The 15469-nt window shown below is 38.5% G+C and overlaps 1 protein-coding gene across 4 annotated transcripts; it reads left to right on the forward strand.

Moving 5' to 3' along the window:
• Window positions 1–8128: 8128 nt before the first annotated feature.
• On the forward strand, window positions 8129–14841 carry LOC148733305 (uncharacterized). 4 transcript variants are annotated; one of them, XM_088758647.1, is made up of 3 exons: window positions 8129–8457; window positions 9282–9323; window positions 14418–14841. In XM_088758647.1, exons 1-3 carry the CDS (start codon window positions 8275–8277, stop codon window positions 14505–14507), a joined length of 315 nt encoding a protein of 104 aa, XP_088614773.1. In that variant the 5' UTR covers window positions 8129–8274; the 3' UTR covers window positions 14508–14841. The 4 variants fall into 4 exon arrangements, 2 of the variants coding, with proteins under 2 accessions (XP_088614773.1, XP_088614774.1); XR_016000603.1 differs by having other exon boundaries at window positions 8335–8457; window positions 9282–9381; XM_088758648.1 differs by lacking the exon at window positions 9282–9323 and having other exon boundaries at window positions 8134–8457.
• The last annotated feature ends 628 nt before the right edge of the window (window positions 14842–15469 follow it).

Here is a 15469-nt window from a genome sequence, read left to right on the forward strand (position 1 = left end):
AAATTTATATTCGTGGAGACCATCTGATAAGCCACTAAAAAGAAATCAACTTTATGTCTGAAGTTAAATGTAAAAAAAAAAACGTTAATGTCTGAATCTATCAAAAAATCTAATCTCAATCATTGCAGTCAATAAATTACTTTTATCGCAATCTATCAAAAATCGCAAAAATTGGGTGGGATTAGAAAATGCTTGTGCTGACATATTTTAAGTGCGGTCGCACTTTGGGTTTGCTCGCCAAGTGCTTATCGTATTTACATCCCCTTTTCCACTTAGAACCCACAGTGCTTGAGGTCTGTCAATAATAAATCACACTTCTGGTTTATTTACCTTGAAGCAATCTTTGGCATCAGTTTGTATTTTGTAGGCTGTAAGCTACATGTAGTTCTAGTATGTGCATCTCTGTGAACAGTGCCATAGGTAGTTATTTTTTACGTCACGTGGTCTCTGCATCTTATGACTGATCGAGAGAAAATTTTGCATTTTTTTTGTTTTTCTTATAGAGAACTAATTTTCCTTTTTTTCTTTTTAATTTTTATTTTCACTTTATTTTTACTCTTCTCATTAAATATTTTTTAATTATTTATTCAAACTTATTATTTTTAATTATTAGGTAATTTTTTTTTCAATTTGTCATTTTTTGGTCATTCCGGGAATTCCGGGTATTCCGGGTATTCCGGGTATTCCAGGTATTCCGGCACGGAATTCTGGCATTCCATATTTTTCAACTACCCTCGAGACCTGCGAATTATTTGGGTAATCACAAAAGTTAAGCAATCGAAAAAGATACCGAGGTTTCGTGACAGTGCGTTTTCTTTTATGTATTTTCTGGTCAAGGACTGATCGCAAAGCAAAATGCCCCCGCGAGATGTTTTAATCGCCTTTCTTTGCTGTTTGCTTGCCATGCAAAAAAAGATTGTGGCCAGTGAACAATTACTTTTGGTTTTCTTGGGAAGGATTCGGCTTCTACCAATCATGGAGACTTTAACTCAGTTGCTCAATAAACGTCGACGCCTCAGTCGACCTGTAGAATCCTGGTTTGAAATCGTAACTTCCTGAAGCCTTTTTCCGTAGACAGTTTGAGAATGGGTAGAGAGTCATTCCACAACTCACTAACGCGACGTTCAATTACGAAATATGATGACCAGTTGAAGGGTATCTGTCAGGGGACAATAGATTTCTCGCCCGACAAAACATTGTAGGCATCCAAAAGTAGTTGACGGCATCTCAGAAGTTTGGTGGCTCTTGCGAAAATTTTGGAGGGTCAAAAAAATCGTTCGCACTGAAAATGGTTTCGCGTTGACAAATTCTTTTGCAAAACAAAGAAAATTTCGTGTAGTGAGAACAGGCACTAAACCACGACGGTAACGGTGACGAGGACGTGGTAAACTGAAAACAAATTTAAAAGATCTAATGGGCAGAAAATAGCTAAGCGAGTCCCTTAGAAAACTTTGTACATTTCGCAGCTGTCCTTCCTTACAAACAACTTTTGATTTGCGTGGTCTGTGAATAAAAAGCCCAACGGCAAAATTAGCTAACTTTTCATTGTGGCTCACATGTGTTGTGCTGAAGTTGAAGCGAAGCGCAGCAAGAAACTGTAAACAAATCCAGCCATGCGCGAAATTCTAACGAAGGGCCTACCGCCCAGCGAGAAAATTGTGGCTTACGGTAATTTGCGAAACGAAACGAAACGAAACGAAACGAGTTTCGCAGACAATTTCTTTAAGCCCTCTGCTCCTGAAAATTGTCTTGCCAGATAAAGCAAACACAGGCTTGCAGACGTAGCAAGAAATCCAAGTATTCCCTCTCTTCGAAAACTGTTCTCGCTAGATGCCTTGTTTCGCAAAATACCAATAACGGCCGATTAGTAGGCGACGAAGCAAGGTTCGCTGACCATCAGGCGCTCTGCTTCTGAAAATTATCCTTCGACAGAAAGCAAATACAGCCTTAGAAATGACACTAAAAATTTGCCCTCTCTTCGAAATATATTGTTACGCAGCCATTTGCATTACATACTATTTCCCGCCATTTTGCAGTATTACGAACACCATCAAGAACAAAACAGTACCCTTTAATTGCATCATGTCGGTTGATCGTGTGTTATGTTGCGACATAACAATATTCAAGCACATATTCAAGCGCCAAGAAAATCCTCAACACTAATAATACACTGATCGCAACGTAGATAGTGAACACCTTAAAATCTGATACATGTGACTTGGAATGGAAGTGTCACGCATTCTCTCGCGTGAGAATGAATAGTAAATAATTGTACACCAGGACAAGAGAGAACAAGGGTCGCAAAATATAAATTGTTGAAACCTATCACTGGACTAAGCCTCTGGAAAAAATTTAAAAATTTTTGTAGGTTTTAATAACAATATAAAAAATACATACGTACTGGTAGACATTCTACAGCAATGTCAAAGGGCAGATTTTTGTTTTCCGCTTTGATACGAATGGGCCACCTATTTTCCTAACAAGATCTGTATCAAGATAATTTTCGGAAGCAGAGCGCCTGTAAATATAGTCTATTAGTCAGCGAATCTTGCTTCGTCGAGTACCAATCGGCCGCTATTAGTATTTTGCGAAACAAGGCATCTGGCGAGAACATTATTCGAAGACAGGGAATTTCTTGTCGCGTCTGTAAGCCAGTATTTGCTTTATCTAACAAGATCATTTTCGGTAGCAGAGCGCCAAAAGAAGTTAACCGCGAACCTTGTTTCGTTTCGTTTCGTTTCCTCTCGTTTCGTTTCCTTTCGTTTCGCAAAATACCATAAGCCGGCCGTTATTGGTATTTTGCGAAACAAGGCATCTAGCGAGAACAGTTTTCGAAGAGAGGGAATAATTGAATTTCTCGCCGCGTCTGTAAGCCTGTCTTTGCTTTATCTGGCAAGACAATTTTCGGGAGCAGAGCGCCTAAAGAAATTGTCTACGAACCTTGTTTCGTTTCGTTTCGTTTCGCAAATTACCGTAACCCGAAAATTGTTTATTAAGGGCCTGTTTGCAATAAGTGAAACTTTGTGGCATGTGGTATTTCGTGGACTGCACTGGACTGGACTGGACTAGTAAAACGCGGACTAGTAAAGTGTGGACTAGTAAAACGTGGACTAGTAAATGCGGACTAGTAAAACGCGGACTAGTAAAACGCGGACTAGTAAAACGCGGACTAGTAAAGCGCGGACTAGTAAAACGCGGACTAGTAAAAAGCGGACTAGTAAAACGAGGACTAGTAAAACGCGGACTAGTAAAACGCGGACTAGTAAAACGCGGACTAGTAAAGCGCGGACTAGTAAAACGCGGACTAGTAAAACGCGGACTAGTAAAACGCGGACTAGTAAAACGCGGACTAGTAAAACGCGGACTAGTAAAACGCGGACTAGTAAAGCGCGGACTAGTAAAACCCGGACTAATAAAACGCGGACTAGTAAAACGCGGACTAGTAAAACGCGGACTAGTAAGACGCGGACTAGTAAAACGCGGACTAGTAAAACGCGGACGAGTAAAACGCGGACTTAACAACAACAAAAAATAATTCCATACGAAGGCGCTCACAAGACTTAATGGCGAGCCAATTCAGTGAGTGACAATCCCTTTTTAACCTTTAAGCTACAAATGGGTTTGACATGCGCCAGATACAGACGATTTTATAAGTTTAGGCTAACAAAAAAAGAATTTTATTCAGCAGCAGTTCAAAATCTTAAAATACACTTTCGTCGTAAATTTCTCCTCAGGAAACTCGATTTCTCTCTTATATTAAAAATTGTTTATTTCGCCGTAAATTTACGGCAGAAACGCAGGAATACGATGAATAAAAGTCGCATTAAATCTCCCGGTGTCTATGTAGAAAGAGTCTCATTGACTTCAGCTTTTCGGTGGAAGAAACACCGATTTACACACGCCATTACAAAAAACAAACAAGCAGACTGACAACTCCAAAACACCTATTTGCATTCACTAACAATTTGACTTTCTGTGACATTTTAAAACGGAACAGAGGTAAATCTTCGAAGATTAATCGTTGTTGGAAATAAAAAATACTTTCCGTAAGATCTCTGTTTTTCTCTTTAGAAGAAAATCGTCGCATGATCAGTTAATTCGTGTGTGTTTGTCACACCAGTACTGCTGTTTCTTCAAAAGCGTATGCTTCTTTCCTCTTTAATTGACAGGTGTCACATCGTGACAGTTACTTTTCAAAAAAATGTTTGAAAATTTGTTCGGAAGCCTTTTAACTACCTTTACAAATAAAAATGTTTCGGCGAAAGTTTTCTCTTTAATTTGAAGAACTTGAATGATTTAGAGCTCCAATTACGATTTTAATTACGGGAATATCCTCCTTGAACTTAGCAATTTGATAGCGAGTGAGTTATAAAGAAAACAAATGTTATTCAAATTTAATTTGAATAACCCGAATGATTTAAGGCTACAATTACGAGTTTAATTACGGGAATGTCCTCCTTGAACTTAACAATTTGATTGCGAGTGAGTTATAAAGAAAAAAAATGTTATTTTAATTAAAGAGAAAACCTTCGCCGAAAGATTTTTATTTGTAAAGGTAGTTAAAATGCTTCCGAACAAATTTTCAAACATATTTTGGAAAAGTAACTTTCCCGATGTGACACCTGTCAATTGAAGCATACGCTTTTGAAGAAACAGCAGTACTTGTGTGACAAACACACACGAGTTAACTGATCATGCGACGATTTTCTCGTAAAGAGAAAAACAGAGATCTTACGAAAAGTATTTTTTACTTCCAACGACGATTAATCTTCGAAGATTTATGTCTGTTCCGTTTTAAAATCTCCCGGAAAGTCAAATCGTAAGTGAATGCACATATGTGTTTTGGAGTCGTCAGTCTGCTTGTTTGTTTTCTGTAACGGCATATGTAAATCGGTTATTCTTCCACCGAAAAGCTGAAGTCAATGAGACTCTTTCTACCTAGACACAAGGAATTAATGCGACTTTTATTCATCGAATTCCTGCGTTTCTGCTGTGAAATTTACGAGGAAAGTGTATTTTAGAATTTCGAACTGGTACTGAATAAAATTCTTTCTTAGCTTAAACTTATAAATTCGTTTATATCTGGTGCATGTCAAACCCATGTGTAGCTTAAAGGTCAAACAGGGATTGTCACTCACTAAATTGGCTCGCCATTAAGTCTTGTGATCGCCTTCGTATGAAATTGTTTTTTTGTTGTTGTTGTTGTTGCTAAGTCCGCGTTTTACTTGTCCCCGTTTTACTAGTCCGCGTTTTACTAGTCCGCGTTTTACTAGTCCGCGTTTTACTAGTCCGCGTTTTACTAGTCCGCGTTTTACTAGTCCGCGTTTTACTAGTCCGCGTTTTGCTAGTCCGCGTTTTACTAGTCCGCGTTTTACTAGTCCGCGTTTTACTAGTCCGCGTTTTACTAGTCCGCGTTTTACTAGTCCGCGTTTTGCTAGTCCGCGTTTTACTAGTCCGCGTTTTACTAGTCCGCGTTTTACTAGTCCGCGTTTTACTAGTCCGCGTTTTACTAGTCCGCGTTTTACTAGTCCACGTTTTACTAGTCCCCGCTTTACTAGTCCGCGTTTTACTAGTCCAGTCCAGTCCAGTCCAGTCCACGAAATACCATATGACAAACTTTGTTTGTATTGCAAGAAAACATCTCAACGCGAAACATTTTCATTTTCCCAACAAAACGAAAAGTTATTGTTGACCAGCCACAATCAGGTTTTGCATGGCAAGAAACAGCAAAGAACGGCGATTAACACATTTTGCAGGGGCCTTTTAATTTGCGATCAGTCTTTGACTAGAAACGACATGCAAGAAAACGCACTGTCACGGAATTTCGATATCTATTTCGATTGATTGACATTTGTGGTTACACAAATAATTCGCATGTCTCAGGAGCGAGCGCTATTACGAAAACGAATAATTCGCCGTTTCAAAATTTTCAATTTTTTTGCAAATACACAACCAATTTTTTTCGGTCTAGTGCGAAAAGGGCCTTAGACACAATTTCTGTTATCACCAACACTTCACAAGCACGGATGGTTTGTCGCGACTTGACAAATTTTAGCCGAAGCTCCCAAATTTTCAAAGGCACCGCCGACAAAATTTGTCCCGGATAAAACCTTGAGAAAATCGACTGAACAATCAAAACCGTGATAAACTTTTCGATCATTACCAGAGCGGTAACTGAACTGCGTTTCGTTTAGGTGTTAATTTTGGCTATTAACCGAATTTTAGCAGCTTCGATATTTTAGTGCGGGTGCAACAGAGGAGACAAAAATTTGTCAAGACAAAAATTTGACCTTTGATTTTGTCGGGACAATTCTGGGTTTGCCTGCTAGTGCGGTAGGCCCTAAATACTGAAATGAATCGATTTTTACTCCACATCTTTCGTCGCGTTGCCGACTACTAATGGTCTCTAAATGCCCGGATAAACGGTTTCAACATTTGACCAATATTCGTTCGACAAAAGTTGAACGGATGTTGGGCAAAATTCATGTTGAACGCAAAAACAAAACTGAGAGGCGGCCTTTTATAAAGCCTAACGCTGTACAAAGGCCTTACAGAGGCCTTACAAAGGAAAAGTTGAATCGATGTTGAATGAAAGTTTAAACCGATTTAAACTTGATTCAACGCGCTTTCAACAGCTTTCAACATTTTTTACGTTTTCAACAATATTGAAAAAACGCACCGAAAATTAGGTTCAACAAATTGTTGAATTCTGATGCTGAAGTAAATGTTAAAATCTTTAAAACGGGCCTTAATACAGAATAGCTGTCTGCAAACTTCTTAAGTATAAATTCAAAATCATTCAGTACAATTCCAAACTCATTCAGTTTAACTGTGTACTGAATAAGTTTGTTTTTGATGAGCTGTCACATTACGGATTGATGATTGGACAGTTTTTATTTTTTTAGTATGATAAGCATACTCAACAAGTTAAAAGTTAGCTGATTGGCTAATTTTGTACTAGTCAGTCCATTCCAGATTCTTTTTTGGCATTCCAAAAAGGTTTAAGCAGAATTTTATTAGATCTAACTCCCCAAGCTCGATTCGTCGAGGCGATTGCCTGCAGCTGTTCCATTTGGCAATCAGTAACACAGCCTTCATACCGCGGCTGTTCTTGACATTTCACCAAACACTAGTGCCTTCTCTAAGCTGCGGAATTTCAGAAATTTTTAGAGATTTGTGAAACGCCGGTAGCATAAGGAAACGTGCTGCTATGACAGATAATCATCCTTTTTTATCGCTTTAATTGAAGAAAACTTCCCTAGTGCGATATGAATATGTGTGACCGCAAACCGCTAGGAATCAGGTGAGAAGACTCTATCGGTCACGTTCGCCGTTTGGGGCCCACGATTGAACTTCAGGCAGGTCAACTCGCTCGCTGCTTTTCTTCTTCCTGTCCGAAAGTTCTCACATATGTCTTGTAAATATATGTGGGATAAAGTCTACCTTTTGGGGTAGAAATATGACACAGCTTCAGGAAAAAAACTCTAGTAAAATTTAGTTATACATAATCGCGCATTAAAATGTATCTTGCCAGAATTTCTTGAGAAATAAGCGTAAACTACTTCAAAATAAAACTGTTATGGGTTTATAATCTGCCACATGTTCAAAAAATTTATTCGCAATAACCATTACCCACTATCGAACGAAAATAATAAATCTATCAGGTTACCTTAGATTCTATATCATTTAAAGACGCTTCTTTTATTTGATGTCCACGTGAGTGAATGCGGGTATATGGTGTGACCTTTAACATCTATTGCGTGCGCAAGACGACATTAAAATTTGGAGAACTTTCAGCGAGTGCTACCTTGAATTCAAAGGAAGTGCCGAGATAAAAAATGAACAAATCCCTCCATCCTATGGTGCACCTTGAATATTTCTGAAGGAAAGGGTAAAGATAAATGCGCTGTCAACATATCATAGCTTTGCTACTACATATATATATCTTTATTTGGGCCTCTGTTTTTCGTAATCATCTCTTTAAAATTAATCTCACATAGAACTTCCCGTCTGCCAAAGGAACTTTTAATAATTGGTTTTGATTTTTCGTCCATGGCTTGAGGGCAAATTGTCAGCATATTACGTCCTAGTAGGTAAGGTCTATTTTTTCATTGTATTATATTTCATTCATTTGATATCTACGTGGGTGAATGGGTGCATGCTTCATTTGGTACGTTTAACTAGGAGACCATCGCGTGTGCAAGACGGTATTAGAATTTAGAAACCCTTTCAGCAAACGCAACCTTGAATTCAAAGGAAGCGCCGAGATAAACAATGAACAAATCCCTCCATCCTCTCATCATCTTCTTCTGGGGCTACATATTGTTCGTGCGCGTGCAGTGTCGAGGCACTCTCGGGATTCTTAATGAGTCAAAGTTATCGGAACGAAAGGAGCTCTGTTTCAGGAGATGTGACATTGGCTTTCAAGCAGATGACAAGGAAACATCGAGTAAAGAGGTACGAAGCTATGTTTTTTGCACCTGAAGCGATTTACATGTAGAACCTTCGCAGTTAAACAATTCAATTCGACTGCATATGTAAATGCTTTTTTTTATTTGAAAGTACTACTGTCCTCAGAAATTCCAGTAGTAGTCCGTATTTGTTTGCATAGCGTCTCCTTCACAAGATAATACTTCTCTTCACGTTAAAGGAGTTGATGAAATGAATATTGTCGTGAAAAGTTTAACCTAGCTGCATAGATCTAGTCAAGATCTCGGTTATAAATGTATTCATGTCGAAAACTTCCTCCCGACTGCCAAAGTAAATATTGCCCAATATCTTAGTTTTCCTATCGGTCGCATGTGAGATACTAAGGCCGTAGTGCTCCAAACATTTCTACACGGGCTTGCTTCCATTTTCACTTAAAAATATTCGTAGGGGCATTACTTAACTGACAACGTTTCAAGTTGTAAGGCGATTGGGCACAAATCGGCTCTCTGACAAATAATTGTTCCTAGCCCTTATAGCTGTTTACCGTGCACTCCCGCTGTCAAAAATATCAATTAATAACAAATGCAAACGTGCTCAAAATTTTCAGTAATTATTAGTCGGGTCGAGTCCATCAAAAGCGTAAACAATGAACTCTTTCATATAGCCGTGGTGCGATCTTGAAGGAACGAATTAAACCAAGTTCTGGTTAAGATCCATAAACGTGAGCATGGTTGGCGCACCCAACCATGTTTACCTATTGCGCTTTAAATGCCAAAATTCACAAACAAGTTCTATTCTGAAGCTTGGGGTCTATTTAAAGCTGGGAACTTTGATTCATTTCTTCCATTCAGTTAATGCGCTACTTTCTGAGAGCCGGCGAACCTGGTGACTGGGTAAGATGTCTTCCCAATTAGTTCCATCAATTCGCGAACCAACGAGCACGCAACACACGTATGTCGCCATTGCTTTTATAATCATAAAATAAAGCTTATCTCGGCTGTTTATGTAATGGTATCTAATGACGCCACGAAAACAAAGGAAAGGTTGGTATGAATCAGTGATTGTTATGTGTCGCTGCGGTTATCGTATAATGATTATCATCTTGATTTTTCTGTGATTATTACCATTGTTTTCGTGGTTTTTTTTTTTTTTTTTTCGGTTTGGTTTTTGTTTGTCCCTGGTTTCTTCATTAGTTTTTCTTAGATATTTCGCCTTAAAGATATATCAGTTTCTGTAGAATCACGTTGCTGTTTTAGGTTCAGACTCCTTTCTTTTCATTATTTTACAGTCATGAATAAACGAACGCTACACTAATGTCGCCAGAAGTCGGCAAAGAGTAAACCGATAACCCACATGCTGTGTTACAAGACACAGGTAGTGTTTGAACGGCTGTGGTTCAGAAATTGAAAAAATCCCTACACGTATAGGCACGAAAAAAAAGCAAACAAACAAACAAAACAAGTCTAATAAAGCACAAGAAAACAAAATGTAGCAAAACCGAAAGTGATGGGCTAGTAAACAACACGAGCAAACCGGCGCCCTCCCTCCCCCCCTCCAAAAAATAAAAAATAAAAGGAAAAACAAAAAGAACATTATCAGATTGTGAAGGCTTGAGTATCCTTGCTTATGCAGGCTTTGTTAGTATTAATGTTGATAAACTCTAATTGTTTGATACGTGTAACGGCTGAAATGGACTTATTGGAAATTATACGAACCCGAACTGAGTGGGTCATGAGGCCTATGAACGACATGCTTTTGAGCTACACCTTTCTCAAATGATATAATAACTTACAGGTTATAAGGAATATCCACATCATTAAAAAATGAGGCATCTAAACACTTAAAACCATCAGTTAAGGCGAAAATCAGTGAACATGACCATAGAGTGAATGTACATGAAAACTTGGAGACTAGTTAACCAGTTTAAAGATCTTTATACGTAAGATCGTCAGCTGTTCGCGGTAAGCAGCGTAAATGGGGAAAACAGAGTTTTACATCCCCCTTCTTTTGCGAAGATGTTTGACCGCAAACCGCTAGGAACCAGGTGAGAAGACTCTAGCGGTCATGATCGCCGTTTGCGGTCCACGTTTGAACTTCAGGATCAGAACTACGTCAAGGATATTTGCGGTGGCCTAATTCTTTCGTCTTCTCCATATTTCTTCACTTTCCTACTCTCTTTATTTATTTATACCTTAATAACAATGTTCTTTCTTGCCACGTTTACAATCGGCCTAAGGCATGACTACGTTGGAATTCCAGTTTCACCCATTTCAAGAGGAAAGTGTTCCCAGAACACGACTGGAGACATAAAAATACCCACAGAAAAACAATAAGAAAACGTCCGAGATTCATGACAATGTTAATGAAAACGAGGCTTGAGGGCGAATTTTCAGATTATTACGTCATGTGCGTAAGGTATATTTTTTCATTGTATTATATTTCTTTTCATTCGATGTCTACGTGGGTGAATGAGTACATGCTTCATTTGGTACGTGTAATTAGGAGACCATCGCGTGCGCAAGACGACATTAGAATTTGGATACCCTTTCAGCGAATATAACCTTAAATTCAAAGGAAGCACCAAGATAAACAATGATCAAATCCTTCCATCTTATCATGATCTTCTTCTGGGGCTACATTTTGTTCGTGCGCGAGCAATGTCGAGGCACTCTCGGAATTCTTAATGAATCAAAGTTATCGAATCATTAGGAGCTCTGTTTTAGGAGATGTGACATTGGCTTTCAAGCGGATGACTAGGGAATATCGAGTAAAAAGGTACGAAGCTAAGCTATGTATTTTGCGCCTGTAGCGATTTACATGTAGAATCTTTGCAGTTAAACAATTCAGTTCGACTGCATATGTAAGTTATTTTTTTTAAATTAAAGTTGATGTAATATTGTCCTCAGAAATTCCAGTAGTAGTCTGTATTTGTTTGCATAGCATCTTTTCACTAGATAATACTTCTGATCACCTTAAAGGACTTAATGAGATAAATATTGTTGTGGAAATTTTAGCCTGGCTGCATTGATCCCGTTAAGATTTCGGTCATAAAAGTATTCATGTCGAAAATTACATCCCGACCGCCAAGGTGAATACTGCGCAATATTTGAGTTTGCCTCTCGGCGCATGTGAGATAACAAGGCCGTAGTGTTCCAAACATTTCAAAACGGGCCTGTTCCCATTTTCATTTCAAAATATTTGTCATGGAATTACTTAACTGACAACGTTTCAAGTTGTAAGGCAATCTATTGGATTTATTCGAGCTGTCCAGTTGACTGGGCACAAATCGGCTCTTTAACAAATAATTGTTCCTAGCCCTTCGAGCTGTTTACCGACACTTCTTCTGTCACCAATATGAATTTATAACGAATGCACACGTGCTCAAAACTGTCAGTAATTAGTCTGGTCGAGTCCATCAAAACCGTGGACATTGGACTATTTCTTATAGCTGTGGTGGGATCTTGAAGGAACAAATGAAATAAAGTTCTGGCTGCGATCCATAAACGTGAACTCAATGGCGCACCCAACCATTGGCCACCGTTACGGTTATAAAAGTTGACTGTTGTAAGGCCTCAGAGCTGTTTACCGACACTTTTCTTCAGTCACCAATGTCAATTAATAACAAATGCACACGTGTTCAAAAGTGTCAGTAATTAGCCCGATCGGATCCTTTAAAACCGTAAACGATGGACTCTTTCATACAGCCGTGGTGGGATCTTGAAGGAACAACCAAGCTCTGGCAACGATGATAAAGGTGAACTCAATGGCGCACCCAGCCATGTTTACCGTATTGTGCTTTAAATGCCAAAAATTCAAAAATAATTTTTATTCTTAAGCTTAGGGTCTGTTTAAAGCTGGACACTTCGATAAATTTCATCCATTAATGCGCTACCTTATTCGAGGTGGCGAGCCCGATGACTCAATAGGAAGTCCCCCCAATTCGCGAAGCAGCGAGCATGCAGCACATATATGTCGCCATTTCTTTTATCATTATAAAGAAAGCGTATCTCGGCTGTTTATATAATGATTCCTGATGACAACGAAAATCAAAGCAAACGTTAGGAAAGACATGAAGTAATGATTGTTAGGTGGTACTGCGGTCATTATGTAGTGATTATCTTCTTTGTTTTTCTGCTATTTTTAACATTGTTTTCGTGCTGTTGTTTAGCTTGTTTCTTTGTCCTCAGTTTCTCCATCATTTTTCCTTGGATATCTCACTTTGGAGATATTTCGGTTTCTGCAGAATCACGTTGCTGTTTTGGGTTCAGACTCCTTTCTTTTGAATAGTAAAACAATCATGAATAAACGATCCATTAACGTCCCAGAAGTCGGCAAAGAGTTGAAATGAAAAATTGTGCATGGATGATCGCGTTAGAGCTGATGAAACACAAGCTTTCGATGAAGAGAGATTTTAATTGTGTGTAGTCTCGATACAAGTAGAAACACGTGTGCTCTTTTCTTAGAATATCTGATTACGATGACTTAAACAATAGCGTGACTTACTAAATGGCGCGTCCAGTGCTGTGTCATTAGGTCAGCTTATCGGCGTGTATTATTTTCTTTCACTCCATGAATGATATAGCCAAATGGTAAACTAACCTCCAATAGAGATCATATGTAAACGATTTCACCAACTGAAATGATATTTCCAGAGTTTTGTTACAAGTCATCATGATTTTCCTTGGTATCATTGAGGCTGTGTTTTCTGTATTTCAACATTTTCCCAGACTTATGTGCTCTTAGGTTAAGACGTCAACTCGGCTTATAAAAGGAAAACAACTCGACTCGGTTGGTCGGACGGAACACCAAAAAATAAACTAATATCGAGATTCTTCAGGACGGCTCCAGCATAAAACTAATCTCGAGATCCTAGGGAAAGATTCTCTAAAACACTCTGCTGTTAAACTATATAACTATGCGGACAATATTATTCGACAAAGTATCGCCAGGTTGCATACGATATACGACAACAACAAAAGTCGTTACGTAATTGTCTTTGTTACAAGTTAATGTTCTTGAACAACTTCCGCCAGTTTGTTAGTAATCAGTCTTTTTAACACTGGTCGTTAAAGGGGCGGATAACGCTGTCCAACGGATAAATCAATATGCAGGTGTTTGGTGTTTATAACGTACTGCGCTCTACATCTGATATTTCCAAGTAGTATTGGAATGATGGGATGCATTAGATATAGGAAACACAACTGCACAACTGGATTGCAGTCTAGAAGTCACCAAGTAGTAAACAATGCGACAAAAAATCATTTCATAGGAATTTTAGATGAAGCGGCAAAGAAAAAAGTACAATTTTTCTTCAAAATCATCTAAACCCCCTTCCCCCCACGAATTCCCTTTTTATTTCATAAAATCCTAAATTTTTATAAAAAGCTCCTGATGTTCTAAAACTCCTAAAAAAAAAATCCGGCTTTTTGTGTTTAGACCTACTTAAAGGTGTAACTAAATGTCTTTAATATCACAAGTTAATGTCGAGTCTACGGTGCATGATGATGTATAAAAGCAAGTTTAACAAAAGGCGATTTCACAAGCCGAACAATTCAAAAGCGTGCTATCGTCTTCATGAGCGGAATGATATCTGCTTTTGTCGTAGAGGGGAATGATCAATGCGGAAAGGTGCACAAATTTGAAGTTAATTCGCTTTTTAAAACAAATATGGAACATTAATTTTGTTTCTGGTCGCCAACACACCATAGCCTCACACTACCAAAATAGCCGTTAGGCATTTTGTTGGAATCTTCTCTCTATGTTGTCTCGATCCCTTTAACTATTTCTTTGTTACACCAATTACGACTGCTATTGCTTTATGATAGCTTTTCGCTATTCCTCTATATGAATCTTTCACAGGTGTATCGATACTTCTTCGATGGAAAAAAAATGCGATAGTAAAAATAATTATGATAACAATAATAATAACGATGTTGATAATGATAACGATAATAGAAATAATAATAATTATTCTTATCATTATATAGCTGGCAGCGCCCGCGGGCAAGATGAAGCGAATCCTGTGTTCTGATTGGTTACCCGAGCGGGTCGAGATGGCTCGAGATTGCCTGCTTTGATCCCGCCCAAGAAAAAAGTGCGTGGAGCGGACATACAAAGTTCGTAACTTTTGGACAATGTCAGCAACCAAGTCGCAAACAGCGACAGAAGACAGTCAAGACAAAGGAAAAAATAAGCGACCATCTTAGGTCTAATGTGCTACAAACATGGGCTTTCTTTTCCGGCTCTCTAAACTGATAAACAGGTCATTCTTGACTCTTATTAATGCATTAATGCGAAATCCTTTTTACTACATATTAAGTCCTTTATTGACCAAGCTTACCCGGTCAAGATGGCTGGATATTAGCCTCGTTCTTTCTTTTTTTTTTTTTTTTTTTTTCGCTATTTTAGAAACACAAAAAAAGAACTTGGCTAAAATTCAGCCGTCTTGAGCTGACTCTTGGTCAATAACACATATCAAACAGCCAGCAGCGCGGGTGGGAATTGTGAAGCGAATCCTATGATCTGATTAGCTACCCGAGCGGGCAAGATTGGCTCCAGATTGCCCGCTTTGATCTCGTGTAAGAAAAAGATTACGTGAAGCGGATTGACAAAGTTCGTTATTTGTGGACGCGATGGAGTCACTAAGAAGAGAAGTACGAAGAAAACAAAGAAAAGATTAAATGACCCAATAAACACAGTGCTATTTCTTTTTCGGCTCTCCAAACAAACAAGTCATTCTTGATTCTTATTATATCAAATCTTATTTCTTTTGTTATATAATAAATCCTTTATTGACCAAGCTTGTTTGGTCAAAATGGCTAGATATTACCATCCTTCTTTTTCGCGTTTTTATGGACCTTGACTTCGTCTCGGTAAAGATGCAAAAAAAGGAACGAGGCTAATATCTAGCCAACTTGACCGAACAAGCTTGGTCAACAACGCACATTTCTGATAAAGCGGTGATATCGACAAACAAATAAAATAAAATCAATGTTGACTAACCAAAGCACTTGAGACGATTACCTACCCGACTGATGCA

This window comes from Stylophora pistillata, chromosome 4 (genome assembly GCF_964205215.1).
Source record: "Stylophora pistillata chromosome 4, jaStyPist1.2, whole genome shotgun sequence".
Classification (NCBI taxonomy): Eukaryota; Metazoa; Cnidaria; class Anthozoa; order Scleractinia; family Pocilloporidae; genus Stylophora; species Stylophora pistillata.